Genomic DNA, 23,246 nt, shown 5'->3' with positions numbered 1-23,246 from the left:
TGGCAGGCTTTGTACCCACCTCCTCCATTCACACATGTACACACACAGCCTCAGCGGTTTCCTCTGTCACTTTTAATGAAGACATAAAGGAGTGAGCAGCCTCCACAGGCTGTATTCCCAGGCCCCCACCACCCTGACCTTTGGCCAAGAAGCTCCTACTTCAGTGGGGTGGAGAAGGAGGGAGCCTGGGTCCACAGTGACAAATTATTGCTGACCTCTTCAGTGTGAGGAAAAAGGCCACAAGACCCTGGTGGGGGCCAGCCCTGAGTGCTCCTCTCCCACGTGTAAGGCAGGGAGGGGGAAATAAGTGTCCAGCCCTTTCGGCCCCTGGCTCTGGAGTGGCAGAGGGCAACGAGGCCATGTCCCTGGGGCTGGCCAGAAGAGGAGGAATGGAAGCAGTGGTCCCTGTGGACCAGCTGTGGGGAGCAGAGGGCCTGTCCCCTGCTCAGTCCTGACCACATAAGCCCTGGTCACAGGTGTAGCTGGGGAGGACAATGACAGATGCTGCCCAAGGTGCAGTCCTGAGGCACTTAGGTGGGTGCCTAGCTAGGCCATGTTTCTCAGTTAGCCTTGACTTTGGCAGTACCTGGAGCTCCATTTTGCTGAAGTACACGGGGCAGCCGCTTGCCTTTGGTGTAAGACTGATACCAGAAATTGGAGAAGAGCAAGAAGAAGATGGTGCCGTACATCCAGATGAGGTGGATGATGATTGGATACTGGTAGTTACAGCTGGGCATGAAGTAGTACTGGGAGATGTGCAGCGAGACCAGGACAAACTGGATCTAGGACAGAAAGGCAAGGGTCAAAGGGCACAGTGAGAGGACTGGAGGGAAAGGGGGTAGAGAAACAGAATGCAGAGCAGGGAGGGCTGGGGTCAAAGGTGCAGTAGGCTGGCTAAAGGTAGGATCCAGACCAGAATGTTGAGGGGACGGTTGTAGGTCAGGCTCAGGCCCCTCACCAGCTGGACAGCTGTCATGTGCTTTTTCCACCAAAGGTAGGGCTGAGCCACAGGGCCAAGGGCAGACAATCCATAGTACAGGTACATGACGACGTGCACAGAGGAGTTGATCATGGCGTGGAAAGAGCCCATTCCTCCTGTGCATGGACAATCGGGACCTGAGCTGGGCCTCTGGTCCCCAGTGCCCATCCCTCCTCCCCCAGTGGTCTTCACCACTCACCTGGGGCAAATTTTACCCCCCACCACCAGCTCCAAGGAAGCACTGAGTGGTGGAAGACATGTAGGAAGGTCACCTGTCCATCTTTCTTCCGGAGAATAAAGATCACCTGAGAGAAGAGTGGGGTCAGGGGTTTCAGAGCCAGGGCCTCTCACTCCTTTCTCCCCACAAGTTCTCGGATCTCATGTAACTACTCACCGTGTCCATCAGCTCAATGAACTTGGAGAACAGGAAGAGCCAGGCCACTCGAACCATCTGTAAGAAGTCAGGGCAGCCTCAGGACCGCCAAGAGCCTCTCTAAACTAGCTCATGAGCACAGGGCATGTCCAAACTGCTCCTATCCCCAGGTTGCTAAGGACCTGGCCACCATCCCCACTTACCCTCAGTGCCTCCGGGTTGTTGGAAAAGTCCACTGGGTCGCAGCGCCAGGTGTAGGTACTCAGCCAGCCAGACATCAGGAACTATGAAGGGGTGTGGATTAGACCGCCAGACTTCCCTCCCTCCCCCAAATCTCTTCTGTTCTCTAGATGGAGAAATAGAGCTGAGCCTCTCTGGGAAGGAGATGCCATGCTCTGGCCCTAGGGCCTGCCCCTTATCCTGCCAACAGGAATTAAAGCCTAGGCATCCTGGGGGCCCACCTCATAGACGATGTAGAGGGAAAATGCCACCAGTGAGAAGTTGTAGACAACCATGAAGCTGCGGAGCTGGAAGGGCTTCCGATTGGCCATGATGCGAGGCCCGAGTGAAAGAACGAAGTATACGTAGGTCAGGAGGACAGAGGTCATTAGCAGGGGGGACCCCATCAGAGGGTAGCCCTGGATCCGGGGATCTGTGAATAAGGGTCAAAGGAGTCAGGAAGGGTCACAGAGTCCAAAGGGTCCCCACCAGGTGTGCAGACATGAGGTCAGGTCACAAAGGGTCAAGAGATTTGAAGGGACTCTCCACCATTAGGAGACAGCCCTAGATCCAGGGATCCCAGGGTGGGAGGGAGAAAGGGTTGGAGGACAGCATCTCACCTGCGTGCTTCATCATCTCCTGGTACAAGTTCACAACAGCCTCCATCCTGGCTAAGGACTCTGGCGAGGTAGGGAGGATGGGTGTCAGGGCCGTCTGTGTTCCCCCCACCCCCCAATTTCACCCCTGACCCACAGACAGGACACAGACCAGACGGGACAACTCCCAACGCCTCACTGCAGAAAGGACAGAGCAGTGAGAGGAAGGAATTGCTGGGGACTAGGGTGAGGAGGAGGCCGTTCAGGGTGGGGGGCGGGATCTGCTTCCCGCATACCCTGCCTGCCTGGGAAGGGCTCTTCCGCCCTTCCTCTCCACACCTTCCTCTCCGCTCCTCACGCTCTGCTCCTCTCCAGAGATTTTTACTTCCTGACCTGCCCTCCCTTCTTCCACAAGAGGACTCTCAATTTCTGGTCTCTTTCCAGAGAGTCTTACCTCCTACCAACAGGGAACTCACCTCCAGAACGAACCTCCTCTCCCTTCCTCGCCAGTCCCTCACCTCTCCAGCCCTGGGGTCTTCCTTCTCTCCAGGGGTCCTCCCCTTCAACTTCTCCTGCCCCATTTCAGGATGCACATCTCCCGGGATGGTCCCTCCTGTCCTCTCCCCTGCTGAGTCAGCCCTCGGGCTCTCCTCTGCCCTCCTTGGCTCTCACCTCCAGCTTCTCCTCTCCTCTCCGGTGCTCTCCTCTCACCCTCCCTCTCCAGGAGCCTGGCTCTTTGAGACTCCTGCCCTGGCGGCTCCACCTGTCTGACTAGATCTGGCAGCAGCCCCGCCCTCTGCCCGCCCCGCTGTACTGCACATGGGTTGGAGGATGGGTCCAGGCCACAGGTCAGTACCTGGGGGACCCACCAGGATTGAGAAAGCCAAGTAAAGCCCAGGACTCACCACCCACCCACCCCAGACCAGTCAGATGAGCTAAGCTTCTAGGTTTTGGCTAGAAACCTCCCAGGATGCCAGCCCCAGGCCTACCCTTGGCCCAAAGAGAACTGCTGAAAACCCACACCCAGCATCCCCTCCTAAATTAGCCATAAATTCTCAGTTTGTCCTACTTCAGAATGGGTACCATCACCCTTCTCTCCCAGGGAGGGGCACGGAGTGGCATGTGAGGAGGTGGGGAGTGGGGGAGGTCTCAGGAATCTTCCCCTCCTTGAAGGAGGGGGTCGTAATGGGCTAGGCCCTCTTCCCCTCAGAGCTTGAAGGAATGTCGGGGAAGGGCTCACGGCGACACAAATGCCTTGGCCCAGGCAGAGGACAGCCTTGGGACTCGAAGCAGTCCCGGAGGGGCAAGGCGTTCCCCGAACAGCCACGGCAGCAGATGCTCTGCGAGCTGCCTGCACTCTGGTCAGCCAGGCTCCCTCTACCCAGAGAAGCACCTGTGCAGGTACTAAGTGAAGAACACACCTTCTGACACAGCTACAGAGGCTGCACACACACCCCTCACACACACGTCACAGACGCTCCCCCAACTTCCATGCCGACCCACAACTGCCCCACCAAGGTCAGGCTCCAAGTCCTCCCATACACACAGCCCCTGTCACAGCTCCCCGCCTCCAACGACAACTCACCAGGGGCTATAGCACACACGTGCAGGCGGAGCCCAGCTGGCTCCTGCAGGCTGCAAGTGCCCTCCTCTGACACTCTGACCACCCGGACAAGTCTTCATGGACTTTGACATGCATGGTCTCTAACACTCAGGCCTGCTCCTAGCTACGTTCACACTGGCGAACACACACACACACACACACACACACACACACACACACACACACTCCTTCACAGGACCCGCATTACCATGTGCAAGTGCTTGTGCTCAAACGCAGGTTTCCTCACACGCCTGAGTCTCAGATGAATGTGGTCACATAAACTCACACAGCCCACCTGCAGGTGAACAAACCCAACATCACCCACACCGTGTGCAAACATATACCTGTCCTGGGTCAGGCACACCCACAGCTCTCTTTTCACCGATGGCAGTCATCATTCTTCATTCATTCATTCATTCACAAACAGACTTCTGTCGGCTGCTTATTCTGGGGTAGGGTCTACCCAGAGGCACGTGCTCTAACACACAGTTCCTCCCCGACCCATGTGAGCTTGCCAGCTTGTTATCTCCCAGGCTCTCTCAGCCACCATCCCCAAGTTCACCTCCCCCCAGCCTACACACGCATGCACTCTGGAGGTCAGGGGTGGCTCGAGGCTTCTGGAAGGACCTCTCCCCAAGTTTGAGCAGAATCTGGGTGTGTCCCCAGTGGGGGAACTCAGTCTGGTCCTTCCTTTCAGATGGATGTAAGGGAAAGGCAGACAGGCAAAGGAAGGGGGCGGTGGCGGTGCACAAGGGCGCCAAGGGGAGGAAGGAGTAAGAGGGGGAGAGGGGCAAGAGAAGGAGGTGGTAAAGGAAGGCCCAGGTTCAAGCAAATGGGGGCCTGGCGGGAGGGAGGCTGCTGGGGAGGCCCAGCCCCGATGAGCTGGGACCTCCCACCCACCCTCCCCAGGAACGGCCTCGCCCACAGCCTGGGCAGGGCAGGGCAGGGCAGGGCAGGCCGGGCGGCCCAGCAGGGCAGGGGCCTGGGCACGTGGCGAGCCCACCCTGGGAGGTCCCGACTCACCAGTGGGGGCCAGGCGGGCAGTCGTGGAGGGCTCGTTAGGAGAAGGGCCGGAGAGGTGTCCCCAGGGCCAGGCTGCCTGCCACTTCCTCATCTGCTGGGCCGACTTTCTGTCACCAGAGGGGGAGGGGGCGGGCCGGGTGGGGGGCGCCCGCTGATTGGGCCGCGGGCTGAGGCAGGAGGGGCCGGCCAGCCCCGTCTCTGCTGGGCCCACAGGGTGGGGGCGGGGGCGGGCCGCCGGGGCAGGAAGCACGCCCAGCCCCTGCTCCCTATCCCTTCCCGCCGCATCGCCTCCCGTCTCCGTCAGCTCGCGCTGCCTGGACCCGGCCCTCCGCAGTTGCACCCTGCGCCTTCCTGACGTTCAGCCCGCGCATGGCGTCATTCTGGGCCCTCTGGGGGTTTATCCACCAACAAGATCAACACGGCTTCTTTCGTGGCCGGTCCACCCGGCCTGGGATCCTGGGAAAAGTTCCAGGGTCAGCCCTCCCCGCAAAGAGCCTCCCTCTCTAGAGGGTGGGACCGGTGGGGTGGGCTGCCGGCAGCCTGTGTGTGTGCGGAGAGCGGACTCGGGGCAGCGGGGAGGTCTGAGCCCGAGGGAGAGGCTGCGCGGGGAAGCCTTCCCTACCAGCCCATAAACTTGGATGAGCCTATAGCGTTAGGAGTTGCTGAGAGGATCGTGTGGACTGGAAGTGGGAGAATACAAGTAGACTGGGGCAGCAACAGTTAGTGAGCCACTGGCCACACTGGCCTTCAAGGTAGTAAAAGGAAAAAAAGGGAAGTGAAGCCAGCTGTGGCTGAATGTAGCAGGTCTTGAAGGCCAAATGGAGTAGTTTGGTTTCTTCTGGAAGCAGAGGAGAAACTGAAGAGTTTTGAGGAGGCTACAATCAGACCTGTATTGTTAAATATTCATCACATATTTTGCGACCACCTACGGGGTTAAGTGCTGGTGGCACATCAATGAACAAGGCAGGTGCCGTCCCTGCATGGGGTTTACTGTCTAGCCCAATCACTTTGCTTTGGCATCCAGTGAGATGAGGGTACTGGGGGAGGGGAGACCAGGTGAGAGAGCACCCTGACCTAAGAAGGTTTGGAAACTGACGGGATTGGAGAAGCAGACACTGGAGATTTCCCCAAGACAGCTGGACCCTCTCTGTACACTTAGCTGTGTGTCTGGCTCCGTGCCTTCTCCCCTCCCTCCTCCACACACTCACCAACTAGACTGAACTACTGGGGGTGAGGACTAGGTTTCTGCGAAATGAAATCTGTATCTCCAGCAGCTCCTGAAACAGTGCTAATAACTGCATACAGGATTGTATGATGTACACGTGGAATTCAGAGGAGGTGGTGGTTTGGAAGAAACAATGTATTCATCGGTGGTGGGATCTAGCTATGTGGAAGTTTGGTCTTAGAGTTAAGAGGTCAGAGCCAAAGTACAGCTATGATCTAGCCCATTAGCACCTACGCTTGAAAGGAAATGGCAAAAGAATTCAACTATTCAAAAGGCTCAAACTTCCTTAGCATGGTACACGAAGGGCTACCTGATCTGGCCCTCAGCCTCCCATTCTACCAGTGCTATTCTCCTGGGCCACGTCCTATGCATCAACTGTTCCCCAAGGATATCAGCGTCTTTCATATCCCCTCAACCCTCCAAGCCTTGTCTCCTGTCTCAACACAGGATACAAGCCTCTCTCCCAGGCAACAAATCAGTCCCTGCCTTTGCTTCCACAGTCTCCTTGCAATGCAATTATCTGCATGCCCCCTCACTGTGTTTTAGTTGTCTCTGTACCTCTAGCATCTGGCCTAATGTCAGACTCATTTGACCCTCCACAATGTTTGTGGAATATTAGAGTGAATGAGAAATGTGAGAAGTGGAAGAGAGGTCTGGGGACCCAGAATCAAGTGGGGAAAACATTAAGAATTCAAAAGACTTTCTACTTCCCTTGGGGTGGCACTATCTGTTGAGTCAATAAATATTTACTGTGTTAGGTATACTTCAGTGGCTTTGGGGGTCACACCTAACTCCAAAGGCCTGAATTTAAATCTTCCAGTTAGTACCTATATGACTTAATGTAAGTGGCTGAACCTCCATAAAATGTGAACAACAGTACCTGTCTCATAGGATTGTTGTGAAGATTCAAGGAGATGACCCATGTAAAGTGCTCAGCACTGCTTCTTTCTTCACATATCACAGACAAGGGGAGAAGCAAGAAGGTATATACTTGTATGTAGATTCATGAGCATTCATTTAACAAACATTTCCTAAATGCTTACTGTGTGCAAAGCACTGTTCAGAGAGCACTATTGAGAGGTTTTGGACTAAGTGTCCATCTAGAGATGAACAAAGTAGACTATTATAAACGATGAAACAGTTCCAGAGGTCCGTTAGAGATAGAGAACTTCAGCTATCCATTGCTCACCTGGACCACACAGGTAAATGACCACAGCAATCCCTCAGTAAATGCCCGCTGACTACATGAATGAACATGCCCAAAGATTCACTTCCTTCAGTTCCTGTCCTAGTCGTAGGAGAAAGCGTCTTCAAATATCTGATATAGACCACCTACCCAGGTCCTACCAAATGGTATTTCCATGGCCCTGGGGTTACTGCAAAATACAGTCTAGACGAGAAGACAGACATATAAATTAACAATTACAGAAGCGTGTGGTGAGTATTCCCATAGAGATAAACCCAGAGAGTTAAGAGAGCACCGGGGGTGGGGCACCTTACCCCAAGGTGGGGATTAGTTCTTGAAGGCTTCAAAGAAATGACACCAAAGCTGAGCATTAAAGGATGCTTTCTAGAAGGCAGGGAAACGTATTCCAGGCAGAGGGAAGCATGTGTGTGAAGGCATAGAAGCAGGAGATGTGACAGGTTTGGGGAGCTCTGCGTAGTTTGGTGTGGCTCCAGGCCAAAGGTCGTATAGCTAAGGGGGAAATGTCAGCAAGAGTCAGTTATGAAGAGCCCTGTATGCCTCGCTTGGTAAGAAGTTTGGATTTAATTGTTTACCTTTTTCAGCCCTGGCTACACACTAGAATCACCTGGGAAGTTTTAAAAATATCGGTGCCTGGCTCTCACCTCCAGATTGATTCTAAGGGTTGTTTTTAATGGGAAGAGGCTTGAGCGTGTTTCTGTGCTGTGTGGAAGACAATGAGATCCAGCACACCCAGAGGGGTTGGCCTTTGGCTCACCACAGGCTGAAATATACAGAAAAGAAGGAGAACTTTGTCAGTAGACTGGGAGGAAATGGGACCATTTGGGACCTGCAGAGAAGCTAGGATGAAGGCCTGGGAGGTAAGAGGGTCCACAGAAGGGTACCTACACCAGGGGTAGGCTGGTGAACTGGAGAAGATGAAGGGGTCCAGGAACTGTCTTGATAAGGATAAAGGCCAGGTGTGTGTGTGGGTAAGGAAGAATAGGCAGTCCAACAGCTGAAACTCCCCCTGAAATACCTGGCTCCTTCCTGACTAACGGGAAGTGATGTGACAACTTCCCCTTGGCCCCATCCTCTCTGACTCACATCTCACTCACGGCTCTCTGAGGGGCCTTTCTCCATCCTCTTTCCCCAGAAGATAAACTACTGATTTACCGTCTCCAAGGTTCAGCCTGAGAACCACCATCTGTATGAACACTAACAACTCTGTTTCCCTGATTATGCAGCTTTATATGTTTCTGCAGAAGAACTAAAGGTACATGGGATCACAGAAGCAGGGGAAAATGGGAGAAGGTATGCCTGTATGTGCATGAGTGGGTGAGGGAGGGAGCGGGTGAAGCCGTGGAGGGAACAGGGCATGGGAGACACAGGGGAACTGGCTGAGAACAACAGGCACTGAGGGTCGAGGCTGAGAGACAGCAGGAGTGGCAGGTAGAAGGGGAGGCAGCCTCCCAGGGCCTGTGTCAAGTTTCCCCCTTCCCCATCCTGTAAAGGGCAAAGGGCGCTTTCTACACAGTACCCACACAGAGGGGCTGAGTCCGTGAGGACAGGGGAGTAAAGACAAGGGTGAAGGGCTCATCAGTGAGTCATCCTGCATGTCCCTGGGCCTTAGCTCACTAGTGTCCTCTGCCTAAGGCTGGGACCTTGGCTGAAGGAAAGACATCTGGCCAGCAGAAGAGAGAGACTGCATGCAAACAGTCATCACACCATCTGGAATTTGGGGATTGCCTGGACCCTTGAGAGGTCGGGGCAAGGTCTGATCCATCGTAGGGAGCCAATGCCAACACACTATGGGTATCATTCAGTGTTCACTGAACTGAAGTAAAGAAACTCAGCTTGGGGGGAGAGGGCTGTGATAGAATGTGCAGGAAGAGCTCTGGAGAGAGCAAAGGGAAGGCTTTTGGTGAGGGGACAATCCAGGGGAGGTTATCAAGATGGAAGAAAGAGAGTTAGCAAGATCTGGAAGATGTGGGAGAAGGGCCAAAAGGGGAAAAGAGGAAACGCAGCTTACTGTTCAAAACTGTCTCTGGCAAGTGTAGGGCCAGCTGCTTTCCATATGCTCTTATGGTTCAGTCCTGTAAGGTAAGTACTATTATCACTGCTTAACAGATGGAAAAAAAAAAACAAAATCAGAAAGGGTGAAGGATTTTCTCAAGGTTCCACAGCAAGTGAGGTGGAAGCAACATAGATGTTCCAAGCTGAGGAAAAAGTGTGGACAAAGGGGTGGATGGAGGGAAGTACAGGACGGGAGTAGAGAACTGCAAGTGATTCTGTTTGGCTAAAGGATATGGTGAGTGAAAGGCCTTCATAGGCTAGGTTAGAAAGGAGGTTGGCCCCCAATCATGAAGTGTTTTAAATGAAAGACTGAGGACTTTTATTTGTACTGGGATGTCCCTGAAGATTTTTAAGGGGTTGGTATGATCCCTATTGTTATTGATAAAGAAAAACCTGGTGAGAGTGAGATTATCAAGAGGAAAGCAGAGGAAGGGAGAGCAGGTGGGAGACCAGCTCAGAGGCACAGGTGTGACACAGTGAGGGCTTAACCTAGAGCAACGAAGTGACAAGGAAGAAGAGGGGATAGAGCAGAGAGAGGACCCAGAACTGACAGCAAGGTTGGCACGCTGGATAATGCAGGTGGAGCAGGATGGAGGAAGTGAATGCAGTCTGGGACATCCGGAGTTTGGGGAAGGATGGCACATTCCTCAGGCAATCTGAAACACAGTACTGTAAGCTTAGGAGAAAGGATGGGGTTCAGGGGAAAAAATATCTGCGGATTGTTTGTAGAGATGAAACCACACAAAGTGGACTGTAGTAGCTCTAGGTCTGGTCGTATACAGATACTGTCCCATCCCCCTGCTTTCATTTCCTTTAAGGAATTCCTGTCCCACTCCGCTGGCCCTTTAATCATGGTGTTCCCTCCACTTCCCCCAATGCTCCTAATGGCACAGAATCCAAGCAGCAACAATCAGAGTTCTTTCATGGGAGGAGCTATATGTGGTAGAGTGGAGAAATGCAGAGACAGAGAGACTAGATGACACTAGAGCCCCTGACCCACCTGGAGCTGGTCACCCTTCAACTCCACATCCGCATAACCCAAATCCAGTTGGGTCTCTCTCTCTCTCTCTCTTTTTTTTTTTTCAGTTAAGCTAGTTTAATTGTAATATGTTGCAATCAAATATACCATGTGATAAAAACGAGATTGCTCAGGAGAGAGTAGGAGAAGACGAGAATAGTATTAGCATTTCAGTGCTAACTATATGACTGGAGGCCCTTGTGTGCTCTTCTAAGAAGCTTGGACTTTATCCTGTAGAAAATTAAGAGCTATTTAAAGGTTTAAATTGAATTTTAAATATGCTCGGCGGAAGGTACCTTTCTGATGTCGGTGCTATAATCCCATTTTACAGAGGTAGAGATTGAGGTTCTTGGAAGTGAAGTAATTTGCCTAAGGTCACACAATGGATAAGTGTCCAGGTCAGGTATAATTTAAGAATGGTCAAGTGTACAGGGGAGGAGGTGGTAGACTTTACAGAAGTAGGTGCCACTGGGAGGATGAATTGTTCACTAGGTGAACAGGGGTTTGGAGCAGGAAAAGGAGAGGACAGACATACCAAGGAAAGGGCAGAGCATGTGTAAGGTATGGAGGTGTGAGACAGCACCTGACCTGCAGGTGTTGCCGATAGCTTAGAGTACAGTGGCAAGAACCAGGAAGTTGCCATGGCAAAACAAGGCCTAAAGCACTGGTGGTGAGTGTGAGGAAGAGGCAAGCGTGGAGCTCTGGTTTGTGATACCCAGTGAATCACACAGCCACCCGGGGAGACCTGAGCCCGGATTGAGTAAGCACAGACAGAGGACAGAACACATCCCAGCTGCACAGAGAGACCTCTGAGTGGTGAAGGGCCTCTTTTAGAGATGGGATGTAGGCAGACTGTGGAACTGAGTCTTCAGCTGGTGTGGACAGGGAACAGACACAGTTTAGAAGGGAGGAAAAGGAACACTGCCAGTGAGGGAGCTTGTCATCTGATCTCAAATCAAAATCCCACCATTTAAGAGATCAAACTGGGCTTTAATAGAAGAGTGTAGGTGACAACTAAGTGTGAGAAAGTTCACACAAATAGACTTGAAAATGACTTATCACGTCAGGCAAACTAACATAAAAATGTTCCAGTGCCTGCTCTGCACACCGTGGGGGATAAAACGTGCCCAGAGGGTCTCTCCTGACACGTGAGCACAGCTGTATGCACAGACGAGCTGCAGAGGGAGGAAGAGTTACCTCCTCATAGAGGGACTGGTCAATCACTGATTTAAGCAACAACTACGGACAGCAGACTTCTAGACACTACCCTGAAGACAGTTAATATTTATTGAGTTTCTACTATTGTCAGGCATGCTATTCTAAGCACTTTGTATGTATTAATGTATTTGAACTTCACAGCATCCCCCAAAATAAGGAAACTGAGGCACAGAGAGGTAAATCAACTTGCCTAAGGCCACACAGCTAGTCGGTGGCACGGCTAGAATTTGAACCCAGGCAGTCTGGCACTAGAAACTGCTCTTTTAACCAAAATGCTACATTATATTCTCTCTCCAAAGTCAACCTAATAATAATAATAATAGCAGCAACTACCACTTATGCCAGGCATGCACATTTCTTGCCAAAGATCATATGGCTCCCAGACGGAAGAACTGGATTCAAACCTTGGCAGTTCACGGTGCTTGAACTTGGGGGACAAAAAAGAGCAGCAGGAGCTAGAATACAAGGTACAAATGTGGAGCGGAAAATAGGAGGTCATTGACCTTACCTGGTGGGAGCGGCACTGGGTTGTAGACAGACTGGATTGTTGGAAAGCTTCGCAGAGGAGTGACTCGTGAGCTGAATTTTGAAAGATAATGTTGAGTATTCATCACAGAACGATGGGGCAAAATGTTCCATGCAGAGGGAACAGTGGGACTAAAGGAATGGAGTCTGTTACATTCAGGAAACTTCAAGCAGTTTGAAGTGGGTGTCAGGACAATACAGAAAATAAGTCAGAAGTCAGGGGCTAGATCACACAGAATCCTACTTGCCTTTCCAGGAAATCTAAGCTGTTTTTCAAACTTCCACTGAAGTAAATGTGAAAAAAAAAAAAAAAAAAAAAGGAAGAAGAAAGAAATATCCCCAGAGAATCTAATGGCTAATTATGAAGCCCTTCAGACTAGTAGGAATTCTTTGAAGTCTATTTTCTCTTACTGCATGTGTGATAATTCTGCATTCTGTTTAAATTATTTACCCTCGAGTAAATGGGCATTCTAGGATGATTTTTTTTTAATATTTATTTATTTATTTATGTAGGCTGCTCCGGGTCTTAGCTGCGGCACGTGGGATCTTCGTTGCGGCATGCAGACTTCTTAGTTGTGGCATGCGGACTCTTAGTTGTGGCATGCATGTGGGATCTAGCTCCCCTACCAAGGATCGAACCCGGGCCCCCTGCATTGGGAGCGTGGAGTCTTACCCACTGGACTACCAGGGAAGTCCCTCTAAGATGATTTTTATCCTGTGACTTTCAGTATGCCTGGCACACTGCCCCTACCAACCTGCCAGGTATGTGGACCCCAGTTTGAGAAACATGGGAAGGAAACTATCAAAAGGATTTTAATCAAGGGAGTAATGTGATCAGACCTGCAGTTTAGATAGGTGTATCTGGCAGCCATATGGAAGATGAGTTGGAGTGGGCAAGACTGGATACAGGGAGTCTGAACAATACTTTTAGGGTGAGAGGCCCAGGGCCTAAACTGCAGGGCAGGATCCTGGGGAGACAGAATTGACAGGATTTAGTATCTGATTGAGTTGGGTGTGGGGGGGTGTAGGATGGCTTCCACAGACCTGGCTTAGGTCACACCTAGGATGTTAGAAAAGAAACAGGTTTGAAGGGAAAGATGATTGGATTTGGACATTCAGAATCTGAGGTACTTGTGGATCATATGGGCAGAGATGCCCAATAGGCATCTGCAAGTCAGCAAAGAGGTCTGGGCTGAAAATAAAACCTGTTTGAGTTATGTACATAAAGGTGGAGGTCACAAAGAGAGCAGGTAGAATAAGAAAAGAGGGTTAAGGACAGAGTACAGGAGAGTAACAACATTCAAGAAGCAGGCAGAGGGGGACTTCCCTGGTGGCGCAGTGGTTAAGACCCTGCGCTCCCAATGCAGGGGGGCCCGGGTTCCATCCCTGATCAGGGAACTAGATCCCACATGCATGCCACAACTAAGGAGCCCGCCTGCCGCAACTAAGACCCAGCGCAACCGAATAAATAAATAAATGCTTTAAAAAAAAAAAAAAAAAAAAGAAGCAGCAGGCAGAGGGACAAAAGGCCTAAAGCTGCAGAGAAGGAATGGCCAGAGAGGTGGGAGCTGGAGAAGGGCAAGAGGTGAAAAGTTAATGGCCAGCACTGTTGAACACCATGGAGATAAGTAAGAAATGTAAGGACTGAAAAAAGTCTGGATTTAGCCATCAGGTCAGCAGTGATCTGAGACAGGGCAGTTCCCAAGGAAGGGTGGAAGTGGGGCTAAAGAGTGAATGGGAGGTGTGCAGGAAAATGGTAGGCTCTGTATTTCACGAGCATGGCTGTGAGTCAGTGAGTGGGGACATGGGCTCAAGGACTAACATGGAAGGATACTAACCAGGGCCATGAAAATGGGTGCAGCCCAGAGAAATTAGTACAAAAAAAGAAATAAGGATGCTCTACTTTTGGGGTGTGGGCCAGAGAAGATGAGGAATCAAAATGACCATAAACTAGGGAAACTCGGATGAGAGCCAGGGAAGGCAGTGGAATGGCAGAGGGAAAGCCGGAAGGGAAGCAGCCTAGGGCTCCTTGGATTTGATTTAGTAGGGAAGGTTATCATGACATGGAAAAGTATAATTTACTGCTTTTATGGGGGAGTCTCTCTGGTACATATATCTTGCCCAGGGGAGAGAGGGGGATACCTGAGTGGGGACGTGACTTCTGGCATTCAATGCATTTATCTCTGTGGTAACTTACTACCTCTTTGATGAATTTTCACTAAAGAACTAGTGAAAGCTAGAAAACAATTTTAGGGAAGTGATCTAGAGGGATGTGGGTATTTTAAGCTGCGGGTGACAGGGAACTTTAGGAACAGTTTGGAGGGGTTCAAGGGATTGGCGGGCTGATCTAGGAAAAACCTAGCCTATACTAACATAGTCATGCAATGAGGAATATGAAAAATGTCAGGGATAAACAGGCTGGAGAATCATTGCCAGAGACTTTAAAGCTAGGAAGGATCACTGGGAGCACCTAGGCGAGAAAACTGAGGCCTAGGGAAGTCAGGGGCTTTGTCCATAATGTACTTGGGGAAGCTGCCATGTCCAAATGGTAGGCGACATCTTGAGAACATGTGAACTCATCAAGAGATGACAACAGAGATCCAGGACCTGCCTCAGAGATGCACAGGAGCTCGAGAACAAAAGAGAGATAAGTTAAAGGGAAGAAAAGAAGAAGTTTGTCCTGTGGGACAAAACACATGTTGAAGCAATGGATGCTATGGCCCTGTCAGGTGGATTGGAGTTCACCTTCTGTTCCAGTTAGAAAGCCCCATCTGCAGGGTGGAAAACCCCTTCCAAGTGTTCCTGCGTGTTCAAAGCTGACGGGCCAGAGCCACATTGAGCCTCCATAGGTTGGTAGTGAACCCTCCAGACTGAACCAAAAGGGACCACAGCCCCCAACCCTACTCCTGGCCCATTGCTAAACTTCAATAGGCTAGCCCCCCAAATCTGGAACAGATGAAAGAAAATATATATCCCTTGGTAGTTTCTCTGAACAGTTATCAAGAGTTGACCTAGGGTGGGCATTTGGAAGGATTCCGCCTCCGTCCTGCCTGGTGCTGGGATCAGCTCACACGGCTCCTGTGTCCACAGGGCACAGAGAATACATTGTCCATAAGGAGGATTATTCTGTACAAGAAGCTCAGACAAAGGGAGAGGTTGTTCCCAGCTGCCTGGGGGAGGTGAGAAGGGGGTGGGAAAGGGACCGGCCTTGCACTGGAGCATTCCTGCAGAGCTCAGCTTCTTCCCTTCAACAGCAGGACAGGAGGTGGGCGCTACACCCGCTGCAGCTCAGTCCTAATGCCAGGACTGATAATGGAGTTAGAAGGAGTACTTAGCTAGAACCTATCTACCTTGGCTGTTTCCCAAGAAAATGCAAGGTGAAGTTAGGTGACCTAGCTAGGTAGGGCAGCAATAGACACCAGGAGGGGAAGAGAACAGGGTGACTGGGGCAATGAGCAAAAGGGACATTCAACAATGACTGAGTCCCAGCCTCAGGGCAGAGCTGGAGAGGGAGTGGTCCTAGCAATGGATGTCATGCGAACACTGATGCGGTAAGCTTCCGTCTTCAGCAGGATGACCTCTGTGCTACAGAAGATTGAAGTTTCACAGCTGCTGCTTCTTTCTCCATCCCAGACACACACCTGGGAGACGATGGCCTAATCTCATTGGCCTAATCTCATTCTCCCGGGGCCCCAGGAGTAGGAGAAAACACAGGCCCCAGGCCAAACAGAGCCATCAGAAACTGAGCAACACTACCAGAGTGGAGCAAGAGGGCCATCTTCTGAAAATCTGAAATCTGAGCAAGGGAGCAGGTCCTCTTCTTGAAAGGAAACTCTGTATTCCCTCCTTTGGGAATGAGTGTGTTAGGGATGGGAGATACTCTCCACTGAGGCATTTACTGGGCTGTATGGGCCCCAAAGTTGGCAGTGCTCCATAGGTTTGTGCACTCCAGAGGATCTGGGGTCGAGGGGTTGGGAATGAGAGCACGTGCTCCCGGAGTGAATATAAAGACATGACTGCCTGCAGAGTAATGACTGTTGGTTTAAGGGCACAAGATGTAGGTGGGGTCCTGCATATGTCCCTGTTGGCGCAGGACATTTCCACTCTGGGAGGACAAGGAATCCATTTCAGATGGTACTTTGGGAATGACGTCGATATTAGCCTGGGACAACAAAGAAATTTGGGGTGGTTTCAATAGGTCCAAAAAGTTTTCAAGAAACTTTCAATAGGAAGGGATCTTTTGGCAGAATAAAGGACGGCAGTCACCAAAAGATGCTCCAGGGGTTTTAGAGAAGCACACCTTGAACTCTATCCAATGTGACAGTTAGCTCTGACGTTTCCAGTGCGAAGGGAAGAGAAGATAAGGAACATCTGAGTGGGCTGATAGACCAGTAAGGGAGCACTGTTGAAGTGGGGGGCACGTCTGACATTGCCTCAGAGCTGATGGCAGGACTTTCCATGCTCTTGTGTACTATGATCAGTGAGCAGTGTGAATACCATTTCTTGTCTTGATGGAACAGGAATGGATGTGACATCTGCAACCACTTTTCCAGCCCTTTGCTGCCACAGCCTGGCAGAATTCTGCCTGGCACCGAACAAATGCCAAAGTACTAATGTGTGACAGAAGAGAACAGAAAAAAGGCAGCTGGAAGGTGTGAGAAGGGCCTCCTATTACCTCTCAGGACATTTAGATCAAAGCTAATCAAAGCTAAGAAAACTTTTTATTAGAAAACAAATTAGAATTGCCTTGCACCAACCCTGACAGTCTGACATGTAGTCTCCAATCCCTACGTAGCTCTCTCAATTTATCTGCTGTCAGATTAACTCTGACACAGTGGCCATCAACTTAAATAACTTTATTCAGAGAAACCCTTTGGTCCACTTCTGCTGACTCAACCCCTGCCCTAGCTCACAACAGAGAGCTAAGCAAGGCAGCTTAAGCTGGGGACCCAAGCCCACTCTGCTCTCAGCTTTATAAAAGCAAGCAAAAGTACTGGCAGCTGCCACCTCCCGCCATCCACCTGGCCCTTATTGGAACCACAGGCTCGGTGTACTGGAGAAAAACCATCCTGGCTGGAGCCCAGGAACCAGGCATATTATGAGGATAACTCAACCATGATGAAAGATGGTGTGAGGTGCAATTCCTCTCTCCCTCTAAAATAAGAAAAAAAGAGTCTAGGGAACAAGGGACTTTTTCATCTGCTAAGAAAAACCCTTTCTCACATAGTCCTGCCTAGTAGAGCCACTTCCTGAAGAAGCCCCCATATACCAGGCCTTCAACATCTTCCTTCGTGTGTGAAGGGTAAGGTAAAGGACAGGGTACTTTGTGACTATTTCCCAAATAAGAGCTGAATTGGCTTCTCAGAGGATGGAGAGTAGAGAAGGCCTGAGCTTCTCCAGAGCCACAAGTGGACGGTCTGTCTCAGCCCAGAAGCCTCGTCACCTGCAGCTTGGAGAGATGGCCAGGATGGAATCTGGGCAGGAAGGCCTGTGGAGACAGTAGGCCTCTAAGGACATAGAGGCTGTCACCGTTTCTGGCAGCACGAAATAAGCACAGGCTTTCAAACAGAGCTGAGCAGTCCATGATCTTGTGTCCATCAGCTCACCACAGACATGAAGCAGTATCAGATCAGGATAAGTTCTGGATCGAGGACTAAAGAGGGGGCAGTGGGGAGAAGTGGCTGTAGAAACTCTCATTTATTGAATACCCATTATTTCATAGACTGTGCCAAGTGTTTTACATTCATTTTCCCATTTTAATTCTCACAACAACCCTATGAGGTAGGTATTATCACCATTTATAAACAAGAAAACCGGCTCAGAAAAATTAGGTCACCTGCCCAAGGTCACACAGCTAGTCGGCAGTGGAGATGGGATCTGTCTGTGGCTGAGAGCCCGTATTCTTTTTATTATACCCATCTAGGTCAGCTTTGGGCAAAAGGCAGTTTCACTGCCCACCTCTGCAAAGAGCACCTGGGAGTGGAGGTTGTCGGCCACACTCACCGCTGGTAGGGATGCATGGAAGCCGACTTGATGTTGGTTTTTATTCCACTTGGCATTTTCCCTAAAAGGAACATGAAGGAAGACACCTGAAGCACAGTAAGACGTTCATGGTAAATCAGAAATGTGGTCCCTCAGGTTCCCTTCTACACTTCCGCTATCGTCTCAGAATCTCTGTGGCATCTGACCCTAAACGGCAAGGCTCAGCGTTATGGCTCTTGGTCCAGCCCTCTCCCTGAAGGTGTCTAGGAGGAGGAATAGTGGGAGGGGTTGGCACACACCCAGCTCCCGCTCATCCCCTCCTAGAAAAAGAGAACTAAATCTGTGGGACCCCCATTTAATGTCACAGGTAAAAGAGTGCTATGTTCTCTCTTATTTTAATTGTCCCTTTGCCTAGACAGCTTGGAAGAAAATACCTCTTCTAGCTGTTTGCATCTGAACTCTGCCAGGCTGTTCTCATAATTACTAAAAGTGAGCAGGAGAGACAGGATACAGAGAAAGGAATACATGCAGCACCGGGAAACTTGCCTGCTTGTCCATTCCCAACACACCTACCCAATGGTCCTAATGAAGGTCTGACCATTCATTTCTCTACCTAAGACAAGACAGTGAAAACACACCTAATATCCAGAGTTAAAGGGGACAGAGGGGTAGCTGAGACCGAGGTCTGAGATGGGGTTGGGAGGCGAGGGCAGTTTCTGCTCGTCAAAGTTCTTCCTCATTGTCTGGTGCCTATTAAGAGTCTCAAATGAGACTTTTACTCCAAAAGATTTTTTTCTGGGTCACAGTCAAAGGGAGAAAAGGAGAATATCTCCAGCTCTGGGGATGCTGGGGCCCCAGATAACCCAGCTTATTCCCACTTCCCTGCTCAAGGCCTGCCACCATGCCAATCCCTGTCACCTTACCTGGTTGACCTGCCTGGGCCATCTGCACCCCACTGAGCATTGGCTGCTGCTGACTTGGAGCTCCTGACATCTGCACCTGCTGTAATCCTGAGGCTCCTGCGAGGATTGTCCCAGCTCCTGGCTGGCCCGGCTGGCCAGGACCACTGCTGCCTGAAGGCCTCCAATTAGACAGCCCCTTCCCAAAGGCAACAGCTGCCACTAACGCATTGGTGTCTGCTGGGTTAAAGGTCTGCTTGTTCGGCCGGAGACCTAAAGATAAAGGTAAGTGGGGACCCCGAGGTATGCCTCTGGCCCTGGACCGAACCTACCAGCAGTATGGGTACCAGGGCTTGGAGTTCTGACTTCAGCAGAATCTAGGCTCCCTGGCAGCCCAGAGGAAGAGCCAGAGGACCACCCCCCGCCCATGACTATCTCAGAATACTCCCTTCTCCCTTTGCCCGTTTCCCCCACCTGCTCCAGGGCTGGCCAGAAATACAAAAGGCTAACAGAATGGACACATACCTTTTCCTAAGCAGCACATCCTTACGTCCTCACTTCACCACTACCAACACCACCCTTCCTATTGATCTTATCCCTCTTTCCTCCTCCGTTTTGCCACCAATCCCTCCATACCTCCACTCTCTGCTTCTCGTTCCTCTTTGCTGATTTTCTCCAGAAGGTTTGAGCACATTTTATTCAAGCTCTGGATCTGCTTCTGCAACACACATAAATTTGTGCAGAGATCAGGGCAAGCAAGAAATGATTACGGGGAAGTTTCTTCCTTGGGCTATTCCAGGGGCAACTGAGGGGTAACCAGCTGTGCATCCCTACCATACAGAGGTGGTAATGCCCAGCTTCTCATGATAAAACTCCGGGTGGGGGCAGCAGGGCAGTGACTCAGTCCAACCTGAGCTGCATCAGCACCAATGCGGGCAGCATCTGTTGTCAGCTGCTTCTCTTGCTCTTCTACCTCAGGGTCAGGCTTGGTTCTCAGATGGTCAGGGACCACCTCATGGCTGAAAACAGGTACCCGTCCTTCAGTCTGCCTCTGTAACACACAGATTTTATCGATCCGACTGTGCACTCCGAGAAGATTCAATCTGGCCTGATATATACATAGTTCCTTCCACAGGCAAACAGTGCATTTTCAGGGAAAACACAACCTGAGACTAACAATATCTGGCTTCCTAAGACACTATCCCCCTCACTCCATCCTTCAGTTCTGTCTGCTCACTTCCCTATCTCTACCAGACCTAAGGATAAACCTCTCTCTGCCACATTTAAATCAAAGATTGAAAGAGAAAAAGTCAGGGACTTCCCCGGTGGTCCAACGGTTAAGACTCCGTGCTTTCACTGCAGGGAGCATGGGTTGGATCCCTGGTCGGGGAACTAAGATCCTACATGCCGTGCAGCTCAGCCAAAAAACAACAACAACAACAAAACCAAAAAAAAGAAAGAAAGAAAGAAAGAAAGAAATAGAGAAAGTCACAAAAGAACATATTTTCTGCTCAAGACAGGTGTTGGAGGAAAAAGGTCTTTGTCTTGGTGACATATGCCTCAGATTAATTCAGTTTGGGAGTGGCTCTCCCAACTCCAGAAGGACAAAAAGCAAGGCCTCTAAAATGCAGCCCTCACTTCTTACTGCTACACACTACTGCATATTCAGAACTTCTAGAATAGCCAACCAACCACTGTACTCTCAGTCCTCATCTAAGAACTTAATTTCCCAAGTTGCACCCCTCTCCTCCTCTTACCATGAGATCCTCATCTCGGTCTGGGGACAACACCAGAGGGATGATGACCTGGTTACGGAACAGTGGTGTCTTTTCATGCTTCAAGACCTTGTTCAGAGTGTTCAACTGTCCAGAGAGCAAGGCAAAGCTGTCCAGGACAGATGGCCTGGTGGTGGAAAGAAGGTGTCAGAATGTTCCCGGTAAAGGAGCCTCAAAGGGGTCCTTCAGACTAGGAATACCCAGACTCACCCCCAAAACACTCATAGCCCTACGGCTGGCCTGGGCAGGAACTAGCCTGGCTCACAGGGATTATGGGGTTAAGAAAGAGGGACACATTTTCAGTTTCTGATACAGATGGAGAAGAAAGGCAAGTCATTATAGCAGGCCCCCCTTATCTGCAGTTTCACTTTCCGAGGTTTCATCTACCCGTGGTCAACCACAGTCCAAAAATATTAAATGGCAAATTCCAGAAAAAAACAATCCATAAGTTTTAAACTGGGCGCTATTCTGAGCAGCGTGATGAAAACTTGTTTCATCCTGCTCTGTCCCACCCAGGACGTTAATCACCCCTTTGACCCGCATACCCATGCTGTATACGCTACCCACCCCATTAGTAGAGAAAAAAAATATAGTATATACAGTATAGGTTTCAGTACTATCACAGTTTCAGGCATCCACAGAGGGTCTTAGAACTTATTCCCCACAGATTAGGGGGGACTACTATATTTGAATGGGGGTGAGGACAATGGCAAAATAGGAACCATGGCTACACTATTTTCACTAAAACTTCAGAAACTGGGTAAAAGTCTCCTTTCTGGCCTAAAAATAGTATCCACACTTCCAGAGTAGATTGGACCTAAAAGACTCAGCAACATCCATGGCAAGAGATCCAGTATGAATAGTGTAGTGGGAGGACCCACTGGGGGAGGACCTCCTCCCAGAGATGTCAAAGGATGAGAATCAAAAGCTAGTGAGAAGCTAGGCTGGGAATCTGGGCATTTCTCTACTTCCTTACCATGGAGGCCCAAAGCCAACTTCAGTGTTAAATGTTGGGAATCCCAACTCTTTCTAAATCAAGAGATGTTTGCAAACTGATGAATGCTTACGTCACTGGAGATGTCCTATCCAGCAGGTGGCCTGGACCCCCACCCATGGAGCCCTCCCCAGCTTGCCCTAGCAACCCTTACCAGGTCAGCCGGTCATATTCATTCTCCAACTTGTAAATGAAGCTCCCCAGTGAATTCTTCAGATCAGCCACTTGACTCAGCAGTGCATCTAATGATGCCTCAAGCTGCTTCTCCTCCCTCTGCACCAATAGGAATAGGTTGGTTACTCAGATGAGTGTGAGGATGACACATACAGAGGAAGGCTGAAAAGCCAGGATGACAGTGTGCAACACCAGTCCAGTGACACAGGATCTCATTGGCATAGGGAGAGCCGGGTTGTTTACTTTCTTTGGTATCAGGGTTACAGTGTCAACCCTTAGACCTTTAAACCCATTCATCTGACCTCAATTCCTCCTACCTACTGATTCCTTTCTCTCATTGCTAATCCAGGCCTGGTTTTTCTCTGTATTAGGTACACTCTATTCTCTCCCACTGAGCAATTTTCACCAGACCTAATGCCTGGGATTTATTATCTTTTGGGCACCTCCGCAGCATACATACTCTGACTTCCTCTGTTCTAAAACCTGCCGGTGAGTCTAGCCGTTCTTGCCCATGATACAATCTCTGGAAAATCTACCTACACATGAAGGCTCCTCTGAATAACTGCCACTGCCACCGCCACCACCGCTGCCACCCCCCACCTTCATTTGCCCTCAGTCTTTGCTGCTTCAACCTCCTCCTTGATAAATTAATCTGCACTCATTTTATCTCTGAGCCAATATTCCTGTGCCCCTTGCACAAGCTTAGTCAACCTATAAAAACTTACGGAGAGGCTACCAGCTGCAAGAAACTAAGTGACAAATGAGAAACGGGCACAGACCAGGAAGAATGAAGCAAAACTGTCTTACCAAATTGCCAACGTGCAGGACAGCAACCTTGATCCTGGGTTCCACCCACAGTCTCAGATTATATTAGTCTGGCTTTTGGCCACCGCGGTCCCACAATTCCTTCCACCCTCGGGCTTCTCTCCAATTACAGATTACCCATTCTGTCGGCATCCAACAACGGCCATCCAACAGCCTAGGCCGGGGCCTGAGCCGATCCACCACTTTCTTGAGCCGTCTTCCTTGGACTACACCTCAACCTTCCCAAATTACAACTTGATCCTTTCCAACACCCTAGCAAGTCAGTGCTGCCTTCTCCCTCCCGACTTAACCGCAGTCTGTCTCCCGTCAGCCGGGCTCCACCCCCATCTCTCATCTGCGCCTCTCCCTCGCCAGTGGGCCTCTGCCCCATCGCGCGTCCCCTTATTCGACGGTCGAGGGCTCTACCCACTCCTCTCAGCCCCAACTCCTCGCTCCCTCCTCCGCCAGCCCACTCTCGGTCCCGATACCCGAAACTAGCTAGCGGTCACTAGCGCCAACCTCGCCCTCACCTGCATTGCGGCAACGGGGTCGGTGTCAAAGACTTCCTCTTCCGTTTCCC

The 23,246-nt window shown here is 50.6% G+C and overlaps 1 protein-coding gene across 7 annotated transcripts; it reads right to left on the bottom strand.

Annotated features, from left to right (window-relative positions):
- Positions 1 to 53: 53 nt before the first annotated feature.
- Positions 54 to 23,236, bottom strand: LOC131762720 (very long chain fatty acid elongase 1). 7 transcript variants are annotated; one of them, XM_067009655.1, is made up of 15 exons: positions 23,197 to 23,236; positions 21,843 to 21,961; positions 20,677 to 20,821; positions 19,754 to 19,970; positions 19,556 to 19,637; positions 18,944 to 19,192; positions 18,042 to 18,102; positions 12,022 to 12,092; positions 2,192 to 2,251; positions 1,814 to 2,004; positions 1,556 to 1,636; positions 1,374 to 1,430; positions 1,179 to 1,284; positions 959 to 1,095; positions 54 to 782 (listed from the first exon to the last, which is right to left on the bottom strand). In XM_067009655.1, exons 4-15 carry the CDS (start codon positions 19,754 to 19,756, stop codon positions 561 to 563), a joined length of 1,320 nt encoding a protein of 439 aa, XP_066865756.1. In that variant the 5' UTR covers positions 19,757 to 19,970; positions 20,677 to 20,821; positions 21,843 to 21,961; positions 23,197 to 23,236; the 3' UTR covers positions 54 to 560. The 7 variants fall into 7 exon arrangements, with proteins under 7 accessions (XP_066865756.1, XP_066865733.1, XP_066865751.1 ...); XM_067009632.1 differs by having other exon boundaries at positions 19,830 to 19,970; positions 23,197 to 23,233; XM_067009650.1 differs by lacking the exon at positions 23,197 to 23,236 and adding an exon at positions 22,670 to 23,185.
- Positions 23,237 to 23,246: the final 10 nt, after the last annotated feature.

Source organism: Kogia breviceps, chromosome 1 (assembly GCF_026419965.1).
Source record: "Kogia breviceps isolate mKogBre1 chromosome 1, mKogBre1 haplotype 1, whole genome shotgun sequence".
In the NCBI taxonomy this organism is placed as follows: domain Eukaryota; kingdom Metazoa; phylum Chordata; class Mammalia; order Artiodactyla; family Physeteridae; genus Kogia; species Kogia breviceps.
This window is presented reverse-complemented; position numbering and strand designations above follow the sequence as displayed.

Bases quoted from the DNA above. Each gene is read 5' to 3' on its own strand.
- LOC131762720 (XM_067009632.1), bottom strand. The intron at 20,822-21,842 runs GTAAGGGTTGCT...TTCCACCACCAG, and splicing joins GAATATGACCGGCTGACCTG to GCCATCTGTCCTGGACAGCT. The intron at 1,637-1,813 runs GTGGGCCCCCAG...ACCCCTTCATAG, and splicing joins CCCTCTACATCGTCTATGAG to TTCCTGATGTCTGGCTGGCT.